This window comes from Amblyomma maculatum, chromosome 9, assembly GCF_055883805.1.
Source record: "Amblyomma maculatum isolate TAMU_Amacu chromosome 9, ASM5588380v1, whole genome shotgun sequence".
Lineage (NCBI taxonomy): Eukaryota > Metazoa > Arthropoda > Arachnida > Ixodida > Ixodidae > Amblyomma > Amblyomma maculatum.
The window spans coordinates 70134748-70153105 of NC_139352.1; the positions used below are offsets into that span (position 1 = coordinate 70134748).

The window sequence follows — 18358 nt, forward strand, 5'->3', positions numbered from 1 at the left end:
CCGTCTTCACGTCATCATCATCAGTTTTCATTGCTACCGCATGATAGCTTGATTGTGTAACATCCACAACCTTGCGTTTCGACCACGGTTAGGTATAAACACTGCATTCTGAGCGTTCAAACACGCGTGCACCGTTAATTCTTCCTGCGGCGTTCATCATCGCGGTCGAAGATCAGAGGGGGCGCTGCCGAGCTCGCTTCTTCCCAAAATGGCGCCGGCCTAAGTGGAAGAGGTAAAGAGGTCACGCTTTGCGAGCGGGCGCCGCGTCCGCTCCGCTGCCGCCTCAGCGGGGAAGACCACCTTCCTCCCCGTCCGACTCCCGTGTGTGCGGAACCCGGTGCGCGCGCCTGCGGCGCGCACCAGGGGTTCGGTTCGTCGTCGTAGCGTGCGTCGGCCCGTCGACGCTATGTCGTCGGGACGACCACCGTCGAAACAACAGCAGCAGCAGCAACAGCAGCAACTTCGGCCTGTGTCCGGCATACCAGTAGCGACGTCGACGTCGTTGACCGCCTCGCCGCCGTCCGAGCCCGACTGCGCCTCGCCGTCCACGTCTTCCCCTACGGGCGCGGCGCGTTCGGGTACAGACACCGTGCACCTGTCTCCGCTGGGGAGCCCGTGCGTGTCACACGAGCAACTCGTCCGCATGGCCTCCAACCACAGGAACTGGCCCGGCCCATCTCCGCTGCCGCACGGAAGCTACCGGCACCGGTGCCGCTTCGAGTGTGTGCACAGCGGACAGTACGGTGTCGTCTACGTGCGGCCCAAGAATTGGAATCCAGGTAATCATGCCGCGCGGCGGGCGCTGATGACCACATCGTTGCTTTTCCAGCGCCTCACTCTCCCGTGTTTTGCGCGGCGTCAGCTGTGCATTTGTAACTCATTGTCAGTGGGTTCTCTGAGCAGCGCTGTGCGGTTACTTTGAGCGGCCGGTGTGCATTTTCGCGCCAGTTCGCTAACCTCCTAGTCAAACCGTCGGGTAACTAACTACACATGGACCTTAACTGCTTACAGCTTCGCAACGTGTATGACATCAAACAGCTCTCCCCTTTTGCATGGTGTGGACCCAGGTCGCTGTTTATTTTTATTTTTTTCGCTTCGTCGCGTTGATAGAGGAACCTGGAACCTCCTTTGTGTATTTTTCTTTCCAGATGAGAAAATACTGCTCGCTCGAAGCACGCGACTTGTTGAGTGAGCGATGCTGCGCGAAGAGGGCCCGGGCGGGAGTCAGCCTTTATACGCACTGTCCACTTCATCTTAACATTTGAAGGCTCCGCGGTTCCTCGTCCAGAAATTTGCAACGCGTGTGACTTGGCCGCACACCTTCTTCACCCTCGCCCGCCTTTTCCCGGGTCTGTAGCGCATTGCTAGAACACAGAAACGGTCCCGCCAAAACTGTGAGCAGAAATGTAACGAAACCGCAGTTGGTCGCCCCGCCCAACACCACCTAGACTACTCAAGGCCTCTCCGCTCCTCCGTGACGTCATCACACTACGACGAACGCGGAAGCTGCGCGCTGCTGCGCGTTCTGCGGGCTTATTCTTGTTTCACTAGAATTGTGGTTGTTGCCGCATGCGAAAACATTATTTGGTGTTTTAAGCCCCATTGTTTAATAATAATAATAATTGGTTCATAGGAAAGGAAAGGCGCAGTATCTGTCACACTTGTTTCTGTGGACACCTGAACCGCGCCGTTAGGGAAGGGAGGAAGGTAATACGTAACTTTTCAGTCGGCTGCAATATCGCAAGTAAACGTCTGTATATTCGAGCAGCGGATTTTCTAAAGAAGGTTAAAGTTTCAGGAAACAGCACATAATCTAAATGAGTTTATGAAAAGCCAGAAGCACTGCTTTTATTGTGCCAGTGTTAGTATAACACTACGGATATAAACATAGCTTCAGAAAGTCAGCTCTATAAACGCTCGGACATTCTTAAGTCAGTACTCGTTTTGGAAACAAATGGGGTGAAAGTTTCGCAATGATTTCATAGCACTCAAAACATGTAACTCTACGATCAGCAGTGGACTTTATTTTTGGCTCTAGAATTGATTTCAGCTCAATAAATACGTGCAATGTATCGAGTATGAAAGTATTTATTAAAAAATACTCTCAAGAGGCATTTGTAGCTGGACCAGAAAGATACGTTGGGCAGTTTGGGAGTATGCTTGGTACTGCGTCAGGTCGAAGCCGTACCAGTTTCAGCTTAGCTTCAGTCACTTCCTTCGCATCCACGTAACTTGTTTTGTCGACGACGTCCGCAGGCGTAAAGGGACACTCGCAGGCCTAGGATGTGAAATGAGACGTTAGAAGGATGCAATACCTGAAGGTAAAAAAAAAAGCCAGCAGCCCTACCTTTTAAGGTTCTAATGATCGCAATTTAGTTTAAAGTCCGCGCGCACTAAATATCAGTAATACTGTGTCTCTAAGCAACACCGCCTAAGTCTAGGTGGTGTTGCTCTAAGTCACATTCACGTAGTATAGAATAAGGTTCGCACCATAGCTATGGAAACTTCCTTTAAGGCGGAAGCCTTTAATGGCTCATACTGTCGTGGACAAACTGTGTCCCGCTTTTGCGGCAGCTGTCACTTGGAGTTCCTCGGTGTGCGTTCAAGTGTGGAATTCAGATGCAGGAACGATAGGCAAGATGAGACTTCTGGAGGAAAGCCGTAGTATCCGGCGCACTTTCTCCGACAAGTGTGCGTTTGGATGGTACGCCATCGCGATCCTGTCGCGTGGCGTTCCTTGGCGCGCGTTCAAGTGTCGGATTGCAGATGTCAGGAATGCTAGACAAGATGAGATTTCTCGGGCATTTGCCTTCCACTACTTTACTTGCTAAAGTCCCTCGTTATTTTTCAGGTACGTATCACGTACACATAATCTCGGAGTATCTATGTAGCGTTAAGGATGCAAAGAAGTTGTCGATAACAAATAGTAAACAGGAATATTTGCCTTACCACCGATCGCTTTCCTGGTGTGAAATCGGTACGATGGATGTCTTTGATCCGCTGTGCTGTGCGATCTCAATGCACGTTAAAGATCCCCAGGTGGTCGAAATTACTCCGGAGCCCTCCACTACGGTACCCGCCCTTCCCTTGCGGCGTGGTTCAGGTGTCCACAGAACAAGCGTGACAGATACTGTGTCTTTCCTTTCCAGTGATCCAATTATTATAACCACGGTGCATTCCGCGGTTCAGCTGCATGCTTGACTGGTTAAAAATTAGAGTGATGCGTTCATTATTGATTGATGATAAACCACTGAGCTTGTAACAGAAAGGAGAGAAACTATGAAGAGATCCCCCCTCCCCCTTCCAAGGGGGACAGGGACGAGAAGTCTACCGAAGAGCGTGTATCGATTTGGTTCCTTCAAGCTGTAGCAGTGGAGGGGCGTGTTTTGCAGCGCCGGGCAGTTTGACAGCGTCGGCTGTTTTCGGGAAAGGAGCTTCGGTCACGCCATGTCGGTCACGGCTCCTGCAACCCGCTCGTTGCTCGAGTGTTGCTATTCTTGCTGAGCGCGCTCATCTTAGGCGTGGCTCTCAAGAAGTTCGGAAAAAAAAAAAAAACCGCGCCATTTCGAATCTCGTCGCGAATGACCAGCTATCAATTTTCACTACACACCAGCGCCACTCGGATGACCGTCCGATTGCAGGCACAGAGGGCAGAATGAAGTTGATTATATCGATTGATTGCCTCGTTCCAATCACGGCGAGGCTGTATATACACTGTCACTGAAGACGGTGCTCTTTATAACGAGCTAGAAAGCGCGCGCGAGAGAAAAATAATTGCGAGGGACTTTAGCGACTAAAGTAGTGAAAGGCGAAAGAAAGCCTGAGTGCCGCATTCTGCTAAGCAACTAGTACGAATTAGTAATTAAGGTAATTATTTACTTAACCAGTAACGAGTAATTGCCTAATCAGTTATTATTCATAAATAATTAGTAATTGATCATTGGCATATGACCATATAAGGCACGCATTGCGCATACTGTGGTGGTGCTCTGTAATTGGTCGAGACCTCTCTGACGTCATCCCGCCTCGGCCAGAGCCGCCGCAAAAGCGGGGGACATCTTGTCCACGACAGCATGAGCGATTAAAGGCTTTCGCCTAAAAAAGAAAAAAGAAACTGGTTTAACTCCGTAGCCCTCCACTAGTGCTCCCCTTTCTCTCCACTTTCACTCCGACCTTCCTCCCTTCCCTTGCGGCACGGTTCAGGGGCCCACAGAAACAAGTGTGACAGATAGTGCGCCTTTCCCAAGCTTCCTGTTAACCTATTATTATTATTATTATTATTATTATTATTATTATTATTATTATTATTATTATTATTATTATTATTATTAGAAGGACGTTTAGCGTCCCAACGCGATCCAGGCTGCGCGGGACGCCGTAGAGGAGGGCTCCGGAAATTTCGACAGCCTGGGGTTCCTTAACATCGGCACTGTCATCGCACAGCACACGGGCGCCTTGCTTTTCGTTTCCACCGAAGCGACCGCCGCGGCCGGGATTCAATCCAGCGACCTTGGGTTCAGCAGTTCGAACGCCATAACCACTGATTGCTGTTGTTGCGATATTGATATTGAAATATGGGTATCGCTGTCACCGGACCTTTGCACAAGTTGCATTGACGCCGATGGTGCTTTTTTTATTTCCAATAGTTATAATAATAACAATAATTCGTTTGCAGGAAAAGTAATGCGCATTATCTGTCACACTTGTTATGTGGACACTTAACCGCGCCGTTAGGGATGGGAGGAAGGTGAGAGTGAAAGCAGGAGAGAGGAGCCATAGTGGAGGGCTACGGAGTAATTTTGACCACCTGGAGATTTTAACGTGCACTGACATCGCACAGCACACGGACGCCTCTCCGTTTCGCCTCCATCGAAATGCACTCTCTGATACTATTTTCCGGAGCTCTCCACTGCGGCATCGCTGCATGGCCCGAGCCATTACGGTGCGTTATTAACCCTGTAAACTAAATGAAGCCAAACAAAAGCTTATTGTGCACCGCCTTTCGCATGCACTGGGTGCTCGCGGGGTTCTTTTCATCTCTGACCAGTCTAATTAGACTCGAGCACATAGAAACCAGTTTTAAATGATGTCTTATCGTGAAAGTAAAGATGCGTTCTGCTAGAGTATAAACATTAGCGCAGCCACGAAGATCCAGACTGTGTCTCTTGGAGGAGTAGAGGTGCCGAATTTTGATGGTGCGAAGGAATTTCTGGGGAATTTCGAGGTGCGCATATATGAGAAGACGTACGCAGAAGTATGAAAGATAGGCGGTGCTTAGCACTCGTAATAAACTTCGTTGCTAAAATGAGCGGGCAGAACTATATATTCCGCCTGGGTGTGAGTGGCGTCCTTATACTCCACGAGAGGCCATGTGCCTTGACTATAGTGAACTAGAATAATTGCACAGTTCACTGTATGTATTGGCACCTTTAGCTCCATTAACATTTCCCCCGTTGCGAGTGAGCAAAGTCAACATGGCGGACTATCGGCCCAGTTGATGTTGAAGTCGACAAGATGTCCTTCGTTCTACCCTCTCTGCTTGATGTTCATTCACCGACCTTGTTTTCGGCGAGAATCCCATAGGAAGACGGCGAAATGCTCTCTACAAACTGATTGCAGTGACTCCCCTCTCCTAGCAAAAATTGTTTTCCTTAGTTAACTTCCACGAGTTTTCGTTTCCATGCAGAGTAAATGAGTATAGTTAGTCATTCTTTCGCAGTGAAAGATAAGTTGACGATAAAACAACTGTGATAAGAAATAAGTTGTGGTTTTAACTCTGGTTAACCCTAGTTGAATTGCGATAGCAACGGCGGAAGCTTCTTTTGCCTGCTACATTATTCCCCTGTCACGCCCTATAAGTGTAATGTGCTACATTATTGGGGACACTTAAGCTTATCTTTTAAGAGTATGACGCGAGAGCATAAGCTACCAGCCCACATATAAATGAGAAGGGTTCAATGCTGCTGAACCGAATGTGGAGCGGAAGCATTAGCTGCCGGTGACCGAGCGTTGTTCTTTATCTTCTTCGAATTTTTGGGGAAAGGCGCAGTATACTTCGGGCGACACCACGGAATCGTGGACACCCACACTTTATTTGTCAAGGTCACTTGAAGGTCAACCGCGGCGACCGGCCGTGAGCTACGCGACGGCTGGAAACCTGGCGCTGTATTGCTATCGCAATAAAATCTGGGGTGAGGAAGTAGAACGCTTGAAAGTAAACGGCGACTTTTTTCAAGGTCATTATTAAAAGCCCAGGTGACGATATTCGCTCACCTGCGCGAAGCTCCGAGAACGGGAGCCCCGGATCATAAACGGCCGCGTCGTTCGTATATCGCTTTTACCTCTCCCTTCCGCCTCGTTCCTGCTCGCAGGGGTTTCATCATCATCAGCAGCCTGATTATACCCACTGCAGGGCGAAGGCCTCTCCCATGTTTCTCCACTTAACCCGGTTCTGTGCTAGCTGCATCCACTTGACACCTGCGAACTTCTTAATCTCATCCGCCCACCTAACTTTCTGCCCCCCCCCCCCCCCCCCTGCTACGCTTTCCTTCCCTTGGAATCCAGTTTGTTACCCTCAGCGACCATCGGTTATCCTCTCTTCGCACTACATGTCCTGCCCATGTCCATTTCTTATTCTTAATTTCTACTAGAATGTCGGTAACTTGAGTTATTTCTCTGACCCACTCTGCACGATTTCTATCTCTTAATGTTACCCCTACCATTTTTCGTTCCATAGCCCTCTGGGTTGTCCTCAACTTAAGTAGAACTCTCTTGGTTAGCCTCCATGTTTCAGCCCCATAGGTGAGTACAGGCAAGACGCAACTGTTGTATACTTTCCTCTTGAGCGATACCGGTAAGCTGCTAGTCATAATCTGCAAGTGCTTGCCAAATGCGCTCCATCCCAATCTTATTCTTCTTGTTATTTCCTTTTCATGGTCCGGATCTGCGGTTACTATCTGTCCTAAGTAGACATATTCGCCTACTATTTCCAGTATTTCGCTACCTAATGTAAACTGCTGTTCCTTCCCGAGACTGTTGAACATTACCTTAGTCTTCTGCGTATTGATTTTCAAGCCTACCTTTCTACTTTTCCTGTCTAGGTCATCAATCATTATTTGCAGTTCATCCCCTGAGTTGCTTAGCAAGGCAATTGTCATCAGCAAATCGCAGATTACTGAGGTATTCTCCATCTACCCTTATCCCTAACTGCTCCCATTCCAAGTCTGAATACTTCCTCTAAACAAGCTGTGAATAGTACTGGGGAGATTGTGTCTCCTTGCCTAACACCTTTCTTTATGGGAATTTTGTTACTTTTTTTTATGCAGAACTATGGTTGCTGTGCAGCCACTATATATATCTTCCAGCACTTTCACGTACGGCTCGTCTACCCCCTGATTTCGCAATGCCTGCATCACCGCCGAGGTTTCAACTGAGTCAAAGGCTTTTTCGTAATCAATGAATGCTATGTATAAGGGCTGGTTATATTCCGAGCATTTTTCTATCACCTGATTGATGGTATGGATATTGACGCATATAGAAGACGACGCAAAAGATGACATCTGAGACGACAAGCGCGAGCCTGGAAGTGAAAGAAGCTTGTACGCAAGACTTGTTCTGGTCGACCATTCAAACCATCTATCGCTAGGTTCTCCTTGGTGTTCTACCGAGACGTGACACTGGTGGAGCGCGCTGGGGTATGCATAGGACTCCTTCCGGCAGTCCACAGCGGATCCCAAACGTCGACACGCCTGTCCATCGTGCTAGCCGCCGCCTTCTAGGCCTAGCGCCGGAGTACAGTCACCTACCGAACGACTCCTCAAACGCCCAAGTTCCTCAGACCTCCCAAGCCATGGCACATACCAACCCTACGCCGGTGACTCTACAGAACACCAAGGGGCCAGAGTGCTTTCGCGGGGAAGCGTTTGAAGATGTGGAGGACTGGCTCGACCAGTTTGAGCGAGTGGCCAAGATAAACCAGTGGAGCGCAGACCAGAAGCTTTGTAATGTTTATTTTGCCCTTCAGGATAATGCTAGAACGTGGTTTGAAAACCACGAGGCCAGCTTATCCACATGGGATGACTTCCGCTGCCAGCTGGTCGACACTTTCGCGAGAACTGACCGACGGGACAATGCGCTGCGCCTGCTTGAAGTGCGCATCCAGAAGCCAAATGAGAGCGTGGCTATGTTTGCGGAAGACATGGCTCGCCTTTTTCGCCGTGCCGACCCTGATATGAGTGAGCCAAGGAAGCTACGGCATCTCATGCATGGTGTAAAAGAACAGGTGTTTGCCGGCTTGGTACGCAACCCACCTAAAACGGTGAGAGAGTTCGTTAAGGACGCTACTGCTATAGAGCGAGCCCTACAAGACCGGTGCCGCCAGTACAACCGACCCGTTAACTGTGCTTCGACGACTGCGGCGGCGCTGAATGCAACCGATAGGACCGCTCTTCGAGACCTCATTAGAGAAATTGTCCTTGAGGAGCTCCAGCGAATTACGGCTACGAAGGCTCAGTCATCACAGGCCCTTGTGGAAACCGTCAGGAATGAAATTCGGTATGCCTTATCACCGTCTGCACCATGTAACCAGTCTCACCCCGTCGACAACGCGGCAGCTATTTCGGAGCCATACCACGCTCCACAACCAGTCAGCTTCACGGCCGACGTCCCTGCACCTTACCAGGAGCAGCAACATGAGAGCTATGCCGCAGTCCTTCGTCGCCCGCCTCCAGACTACGCCCCACCGAGCTCATCGAGCCGTCAGGAGACGCGACTTTTCCATGGACCTCAGTGGGCGCCTTCCAGGCACTTTCAACCACGCCGAACTGACAGGTGGCGCAGTTATGATAACCGGCCACTCTGTTTCTACTGCGGACAACCTGGCCACGTGTATCGGTACTGCCGCTACCGCGAAGAGGGGCAAGCCTTTCCGCCTGCTTCTGCTCGCCAACACTTCAATGCCGACACTGCCCAAATCGAGGACGATCCTCCGGTCAGCAGGGAAAACAAGTCCCGGGGCTTCCGCCGCCGCTCCTCCCCATCACCACAGCGTTATCCTTCGCCAATGCGCCGTAGCATTGCTGACGTTAGCGGACAGCGGTCCCCGAGCCCTCACCGGGGAAACTAACAGCCGCAACCTCGCGAGGGGAGGTTGCAACCAGTCGAAAAATGCCAAACCCCTCACCACCGCCGCAACCGCCGACAACCTGTGCCTCTGACGCCGCTGTTAACATTAACATTGACATCGCCGCACTACCGCCGAAAATGCCGCCTACATTACCGCCGAAAATGCCGCACCAGATGAGCAGCCCTGACGACGAAGCTGACAGCGCCGACCTTGCTGCACTTCCGCCGCAGATGCCGAAAAAGACGAACAACCTGGATGAAATTGTTAGTGCTGACCTCGCCGTTTCTATTGACGGGCTGGAGGTACATGCTCTAGTGGATACCGGAGCGGATTTTTCAATTATTAGCCAGAAACTGGCTGACACGCTGCGTAAAGTAAGAACCGAATGGACTGGGCCAGTAATTAGAAGTGCTGGGGGTCAGCTACTGGCACCGACAGGGAAGTGCACTGCCCGGATAGCAATAGGAAACGCGGTGTTTGTCGGCAGTTTCGTTATTCTCCCTGACTGTTGCAAAGACCTCATCTTGGGCATGGACTTTCTGCGCCTTCATGGGGCTGTAATCAGCATTCGAGATAGCGTCGTTGCCTTCACCAAGAATCATGGAGACCTTGGTTATGCGGAAGTACCACTGATGCCCTTACGCGTCGCCAAGGAGACGGTGACATTACCTCCGCGATCATGCTCTCTTGTTCAAGTGAAGTGCGACGTGGCGCATACCGGCGATGGAATCGCCGAAAGGGCAGTCACCCTGGTACTAAGCCGAGGTGTTTCTATAGCTCGGGGGCTAGTCAACTTGACCGATGGACAGACCGAAGTGCTGCTGACAAACTTCAGCGACGAGCGTCAGCAAATTCCGAAAGGCACAACTGTGGCCTTTTTCGACAGCATCCTAAATGCGCAGCACTGCTTCTCACTGCAACAGGAAGAGCCAATGAGCAAGACGCCCGTAACCATCGTCGATGTGAGTCCAAATTTGTCTTCTTCAGAACGGGACCGCCTTTTGGATCTCATAGATCAATTTCGAGACTGCTTTGCTTCCGAATAACGGGTCGGCCAAACGCCCTTGACAAAACATCGAATCATTACGGATGACTCGATTCGCCCAATTCGACAAAATCCTTACCGTGTGGCTCCGAAAGAACGCGAAGCCATTCAGCGCCAGGTGGCCGAAATGCTTAGAGACGACGTTATCCAGCCGTCACAGAGCCCCTGGGCTTCCCCCGTGGTGCTTGTTAAAAAGAAGGACGGCAGCTTACGATTTTGCATAGACTACCGCAAGCTCAACCAAGTGACTAAAAAAGACGTGTACCCTCTTCCTCGCATCGACGATTCCCTTGATCGCCTACGAAATGCACGTTACTTCTCATCAATGGACTTGAAAAGTGGATATTGGCAGATAGAAGTAGATGAGAGGGATCGGGAGAAGACAGCATTCGTCACTCCCGACGGATTGTATGAGTTCAAGGTGCTTCCGTTCGGTTTGTGCTCTGCACCAGCAACATTTCAGAGGCTGATGGACACTGTGCTCTCGGGACTTAAGTGGCAAACATGCCTGGTGTATCTTGACGACGTGATTGTGTTTTCGGCCACATTTGAAGAGCATCTACGCCGTTTGCTAGCTGTGTTTCAGGCCATACGATCTGCAGGCCTCACCCTAAAGCCCGAGAAGTGCCACTTCGGTTACGAGGAGCTGCAGTTCTTAGGCCACGTCGTTAGCCAAGAAGGTGTGCGGCCTGATCCTGAAAAGCTATCCGCAGTCGCCAAGTTCCCAACACCTACGGACAAAAAGACATTACGGCGCTTCCTGGGTCTTTGCGCCTATTACCGCCGGTTTATTGCTGGCTTCTCACGAATTGCCTGGCCATTAACTTCATTGACGCGTGACAACGCTGTCTTTAGCTGGGGTGAAGAACAGCAACAAGCTTTTAATGAGCTGCGGAGGCGTTTACAGACACCACCTGTTCTGGCACACTTTGATGACGACGCCCCTACACTGCTTCATACGGATGCCAGCAACGTGGGCTTAGGTGCTGTGCTGGTGCAGCGCCAGGATGGTGTGGAAAAAGTAATTGCTTACGCCAGCAGGACCCTATCTAAAGCGGAAGCGAACTACTCGACAACCGAAAAAGAATGCCTTGCAGTGGTATGGGCGGTTATGAAGTTCCGCCCTTATTTGTACGCTCGCCCCTTTGAAGTCGTTAGCGACCATCACTCTCTCTGTTGGCTGACGAACCTAAAGGACCCTTCAGGGAGACTCGCGCGTTGGAGCCTTCGATTACAAGAATTTGACATGGCCATTATTTACAAATCTGGAAGGAAGCACACGGATGCTGATTGCCTTTCCCGAGCGCCGGTCGAACCTTCCACTATGACCGATGAAGGCACTGCGTTTTTAGGTGTCATAGATGACGCAACGCTTTCCCAACAGCAGCGAGAGGACCAGCAATTGCTCCCTCTTATTGATTTCTTGGAAAAACGAACTACGGTTGTGCCTAAGATTTTCGCCCGAGTAATGCCTTCGTTCTTTATTCGCAACAACGTACTTTACAAGAAGAACTTCCGCCCTAGGGGAAGAGTCATTTACTCGTCGTCCCATCAGCTCTCCGCAGTGAAGTTTTGCAAGCGTGTCACGACGAGCCAACCGCCGGTCACCTAGGCTACACCCGCACTTTGGCTAGAGTGCAGCATGGATACTACTGGCCAAAACTGCCTGCGACAGTGAAACACTATGTACGTACGTGCATAGACTGCCAGCGCCGTAAATCACCTCCTGTAAAACCAGCTGGCCTACTCCACCCTCTTCAAGTGCCAAAGACACCTTTTAAACAAATCGGCATGGACCTCCTGGGACCATTTCCGACGTCCACAGCCGGGAATAAATGGATAATTGTCGCCACAGATTATCTAACCCGCTACGCGGAGACCAAGGCTCTGCCAAGGGGTACCGCCGCTGAAGCAGCTCGGTTCTTCATTGAGAACATTGTCCTGAGGCATGGCGCCCCGGCACTCATTATAACAGACCGAGGAACTGCATTTACGGCCGAACTTTTGGAGACCGTTCTCCGCCTCAGTGGCACCAGTCATCGTAAAACTACAGCCTATCACCCCCAAACCAATGGGTTGACGGAACGTCTCAATAAGACCATCGCAGACATGCTTTGCATGTACGTCGACGTGAACCACAAGAATTGGGACGAAATTCTTCCCTACGTCACGTTCGCCTACAATACGGCACGCCAAGACACCACTCGTATGACACCATTCAGCCTCCTTCACGGGCGACCAGTAACAACTATGCTGGATGCAATGTTGCTCCCAAATGCTGACACCGATGATCTCGATCAGGTCGCCGAGGAATTCGCTCAACGTGCAGAGGAAGCTCGACAACTAGCGCGTGTGCGAATCAAAAATCAGCAAGAGCATGATGCACGACGCTACAATCAGAGACACCGACATGTCATGTACGAACCTGGCGACAAAGTGTGGGTCTGGACTCCTATTCGCCGCCGTGGGCTCTCCGAAAAATTATTGCGGCGATACTTCGGGCCCTATGTTGTCCAGCGACGTTTAACCGACGTCACTTATGAGGTGGTGCCAGACAAGGTGTCGACATCAAAGCGACGCCAGCAACAAGCAGACGTCGTCCACGTTGTGCGTATGAAGCCGTACAACTCGGACTGACCTCATCGAGACGATGCTTCCTGAGGAGGGGGGCAAATGACGCATATAGAAGACGACGCAAAAGATGACATCTGAGACGACAAGCGCGAGCCTGGAAGTGAAAGAAGCTTGAACGCAAGACTTGTTCTGGTCGACCATTCAAACCATCTATCGCTAGGTTCTCCTTGGTGTTCTACCGAGACGTGACAATATGATTGATAGTAGAGTACCGTTTCCGAAACCCTGCTTGATCCTTTGCTTGATTGCAGTCTAAGGTTGTCCTGATTCTATTAGCGATTACCTTAGTAAATACCTTATACGTAACAAACAGTAAGCTGATTGGTCTGTAATTTTTAAGGTCCTTAGAGTCCCCTTTCTTGTGAATGAGGATAATGTTTGCATTCTTCCATGGTTCCATGCAGTACCGTCGATGACACCAGGCACTGCGTATACAGGGTGGCCAGTTTTTCTAGCACGATATGCCCCCCGTCCTTCAGCAAATCTGTAGTTATCTGATCCTCTCCAGCTGATTTCCCCTTTTTCATAGCTTCTAGTGCTTTCTTGACCTCGTCCTTCGTCACTGGTGGAACGTCTGACTGTTTTTCCATACCGCCAATCTCATTACGGTCCTGACTACTTTGGCTACTGCAGAGATCTGTATAGAACTCCTCGGCTACTTTGACTATCTTTTCCATATTAGTGATGACGTTGCCCGCCTTGTCCCCTATCGCATACATCTAGGTTTAAATCCTCGTTAATGCTCCCCATCATTCGTCGCTAATCCCTGCAGCTCCGGACACGGTCCCTTAGGTGGCAAGCAGTCCCGTGCAGCAGTCCCGTGCAGCAGCACCTCGGCTGGGCATTTTCGCGAGGAAGTATATAAACCCGGCTTAACCTGACGTGACGCGAAATTGAATTCAGGGACAGAAGGGCGGGACGGCGTGGCGACAGGAAAAAAAAAGGGGGGTTGGAAGGAGGGGGGGGGGGGGGAGAGTGAGGTTAATTGCGCTTTCCGTCAGCCTTCGCGTTTTGTTTGTATTTTCGCGTTCTTCGGAATTGTATAGACGACGTCGGTTCTATCCGGGATTGAGGAGACCAAAAAAAAAAGCATACAAGAAAAAGAAACTGCTGTTGAGAAAGAAGGGCGCGGGAAGGCGGCCTGCGACCGAAATGCGTGCCCCGGGGGCCGCTTTTGGCGGAAGCCCGGTCGTATTGCATCTCGGCGAATGAGGCAAACAAGCTGGCCCTAGTTTCAATTACGAAGGCAATATACGCGCCTGTGTGTGTGCATTGCCCGCTGGGAGTAAACAGCGTGTTCGAATTGTGTTCCGGCACGTGTGTGTGACGATGCCGCCGCTACTGGTTCTTACTTCTCCTCGTTCGTCTTATTCATGTGTAGCGTGCAATGTCTCACAAAATGTTCGACCAGCTAGCCCCCATCGCTGCTTTGGTTGCTTCTTCACCCGGGAATGAGGCAGCCGACGTCGCCGCCCGCGCGCTTTCTCTCCGGGCATTTCCCACGGGACCCGACGCGGACCAGGATTTTGATTTCAGCCCAGTTTACAAATTTAAAGAAATATGTGAATATTACAGATCTACGCACCAAACTCTTCCCACCCCGTGCGAAGCGCTGGGGAAGGCAAACGAGCGGGTGCTCCTGCGCCTGCTCACCAATACAATGTTGTGCCCGGCTACTCTAAAACATTTTGATCCGCAATTCGACGGGCTGTGCTCGCACTGTGGGGAGGTGTCTGACACCTACCACATGATGTGGGCCTGCCAGAAAAACCCATCTTTGCCCCCTATCCCCAAACCCACCCGATAGAACTGGGAGGCGACCCTGTCCGGCTGCTGCACCCTAGAGGCCCAAAAGGTCCTAACGCAGCGCGCCCGGGCTGCGGCAAACGCCAATGGAGTGCCTGTCTAGGCATCCCACCTAGTGTATATACCTATATGTATTATAATAAATGTTTTCACCACCACCTTCACCCGCGCAGTGAGCGGTCTCCGATTGTATCAGTGTTCCTTATATATATATTGTGAGGCAGAAGAACGCACCAGCAAATTCACCTTTTTACTTCAGGTAGGCCGAAGCAGCAGCTACCGACTAGCCACAGCTTAGCAACACTTCGTCTTCTTCGCACGACCCGATGACCGATGATGATTACGCTGAGATGAAGATGAAGGTCACTCACAGTGCTTACAACATTCCCCCTCCCGAACGAAAGCGACCATCCTGGTCGCAAATTAAATCTTAAGGTCGGCGGTTAAAGGGTTTCAAGCGCGACACGTGCACAATCTCGGTGCCGCGACACCGACGATCGCGAACAGGCGATGCAGGTGTGATGAGATAGTTTACAGGGGAAGTTTGTTCCAGAACCGTGTACGGGCCAATAAAACGGCTCAGAAACTTTTCACACAGGCCGGGGATGCGAGTAGGTGTCCAGAGTAGCACTTCGTCTCCAGGGCGGAAAGACACTGAGCGATGAGTCGCATCATACGTGCTTTTCCTGGAAGCTTGAGTGGCTTCAGTTTGAAGGCGGGCACGATCACGGCAGTGGGCGATACGAGACACGAACTGTTCGTGGGAAGGCGCGGCAGAAGGAGTAGAAGCTGTGAAGAAAGATGCTTCGATGGAGAAGGTAGGATGGCGGGCATAAACAAGAAAAAACGGAGAGTAGGTGGTGGTTCGTTGAACGGCAGTGTTGTAGGCGAAGGTTACAAAGGGGAGTAAAGAGTCCCAGTTGTTGTGCTGAGGGTGAATGTAGGTGGATAGCATATCAGAAAGGGTGCGATGAAAGCGTTCTGTGAGGCCATTGGTCTGAGGGTGGTAAGGAGATGTAGTTTTATGCACCGTGCCTGAAGCATGAAGCACTGCGGCGAGGACGGTGGAGAGGAACGACTTGCCACGATCGCTAAGGAGGAGGCGAGGGGCGCCGTGGCGAAGAAGTATGGTGTGGAGGAAGAAGTTGGCGATTTCGGAAGCGGAGCCGGAAGGAAGTGCTGCGGTTTCAGCGTATCGGGTGAGGTGGTCAACGGCAGTAACGACCCAGCGGTTGCCAGCTGGAGTCAAGGGCAGGGGTCCATACAAGTCGATTCCGACGACTTCGAAAGGTGTGGAAGGACATGGGAGAGGTTGCAAGAGACCGGCAGGAGGCGACGTAGACCGCTTGCGTCGTTGACAAGGGATGCAAGACGCTACGTATTTTAATACTGAGGTTGAAAGGCCAGGCCAGAAGAAACGACGTTTGATGCGGTCGTAGGTTTTGTGGTACCCAAGGTGACCTGCGGTGGGGTCGTCGTGAAAGGCTTGTAGAACTTGAGGACGCAGGGAAGAAGGAATTACGGGAACCCATGTGTGGCCCAGTGGGCTGTAGTTGTGCCAAAATAATGTGCCATCCTGTAACTTGAAATTTTTGAGCCGACGACGGAGACGGGCATTTGGAGGTCTAATAACACCGCTGAGACTATCAATCAGCTTTTGACAGTAAGGGTCAGCACTCTGGTGGTGAGCAAGATTGCAGTGTATATCTGGCATGGGAGCAATAGAGGCGGCGCTCAAAGACTGCATAACTGTAGGGTTTAAATGGCTTGACTCCGTTGGGACAGGAGAGGAATGCGAGGACATGGGTTGCGACGGCAAAGCAATAGGGCAACGAGAGAGAGCGTCGGCGTCCTTGTGCTTCTTGCCCGATTTGTAAGTGACAGTAAAGTCGTACTCTTGAAGGCGGAGGATCCACCGCCCGAGACGACCGGACAGATTTTTCAAAGTGGATAACCAGCATAGGGCGTGGTGGTCAGTGACGACTGTGAAGTGACGGCCGTACAGGTAAGGACGAAACTTCTGAACAGCCCAGACGACGGCGAGACATTCTTGTTCGGTAATAGTGTAGTTTTGTTCCGCAGAAGTCAGAGTTCGGCTCGCATAGGCAACAACATTTTCTGTAGAGGTGTTTTGGCGTTGCAGAAGGACAGCGCCAATGCCATGGCTACTGGCGTCGGTGTGCAAAATTGTCGGTGCTTTATCATCAAAATGGCAGAGGACGGGACCCGAAGTCAGAGCACGCTTCAGAGTTTCAAATGCTTCTTCGCAAGCAGGAGACCAGATGAAAGGCGTGTCGTTGTGAAGAAGCGCATGTAAAGGTGAGGCAATAGAGGCGAAATTGCGGATGAATCTGCGGAAGTATGATGCCAAGCCGAGGAAACTGCGGAGATCTTTGACCCGAGTTGGACGGGGAAAGTGCAGCGCAGCAGCGATTTTTTCAGGGTCAGGCTTAATTCCTTCGCTGCTTACGAGATGGCCAAGAACTTTAATGGATTTTGATGCAAAACGGCATTTCTTCGTGTTTAGCTGTAGGCCAGCGCTGGAAAGTGCTGTCAAAACTTCATCGAGACGAGTAAGGTGATCAGGAAATGACGAAGAAAAAATGACGATGTCATCTAAGTAACAGAGACATGTTTTCCATTTGAGGCCGCGGAGAACTGTGTCAATCATACGCTCGAATGTAGCAGGAGCGTTGCAGAGTCCAAAAGGCATTACATTGAATTCGTATAAACCGTCCGGTGTTGCAAAGGCGGTCTTCTCTTTATCATCTTCATTCATGGGGATCTGCCAGTAGCCTGATCTTAAGTCAAGGCTGGAGAAAAATTGGGCACCTTATATATATATATATATATATATATATATATATATATATATATATATATATATATATATATATATATATATATATATATATATATATATATATATATATTATTGTTATTGATACGTAGCAAGAAAGTTAGCCAGGAAAGCACAACAACCGATGACTTGCGTGAAAGCTCCAGCAAACGCCAACCTCCTTGTTCACCAACCACCGTTGCTAATTCGTCTTCCTTCTGTCTCTGTCCTTGATCGTCGTCTTCTTAAATGTTCATATATATGCAACGATATATATATAACTTTTCTATGCATTTCTCCTGCGTTTTGTCGAATCACAACAAATTTATTTGTTTGCTATAAAAAAATTAACTGATTGCCTCAAGAAAAAAAGTATCTATCCATTAATTGCGCATATTGTAGGATTTAGCCAACAAACGCATTCAGAACAGCAGCGCCAGACATACACTATATATGCAACAGGTCGTAAAATGGCGCATTCAGTTATTTCGGGAGCATATATTTTAGCGTGGAAAAACATAGTCTGTTGTGCACCGCGGTGAGGAGTAGGTAATACTTTGTCGTGTCGTATACAGTGTTGGCATCGCGTAAGGGTCACGTACAATGCAAGGAAAAAAAAAAGTGTCTTCTGTTGTTGTTCTTTTATTGATTATATTCTCTCGGGATTTGTCACACAGTTCATGCCAGTTTTGGATTGGAAAAAGCTTTAAAGGGCGGAGATTGGCGCGGCAAACAAAATAAAATTACTACTATCACGATGAGGTTTGTGCGACATCTATACGCGAGAGCATTCCTTTTGCTACAGCAAGCTGCTTGATTACGTTACCCTCGCCAATTTTTTCCTCCCTACATGGTGGCACTAACGGTCTTGCTTCATAATTGATGGGACATTCAGAATTCGCTGATAGCC

At 50.1% G+C, this 18358-nt stretch overlaps 1 protein-coding gene across 5 annotated transcripts in view; it reads left to right on the forward strand.

Moving 5' to 3' along the window:
• Positions 1-241: 241 nt before the first annotated feature.
• The window catches only part of Pfrx (6-phosphofructo-2-kinase/fructose-2,6-biphosphatase), an 88280-nt gene continuing 70163 nt past the window's right edge, over positions 242-18358 (forward strand). For all 5 annotated transcript variants that reach the window (XR_014700726.1, XM_084578974.1, XM_084578975.1 and 2 more), the window contains exon 1: positions 242-779. Coding sequence is in view for 4 of the 5 variants with exons in the window: in XM_084578974.1 (XP_084435100.1) it covers positions 407-779 (373 nt within the window). In the remaining variant the exon portion in view is untranslated. The remainder of the gene's footprint in view (positions 780-18358) is intronic.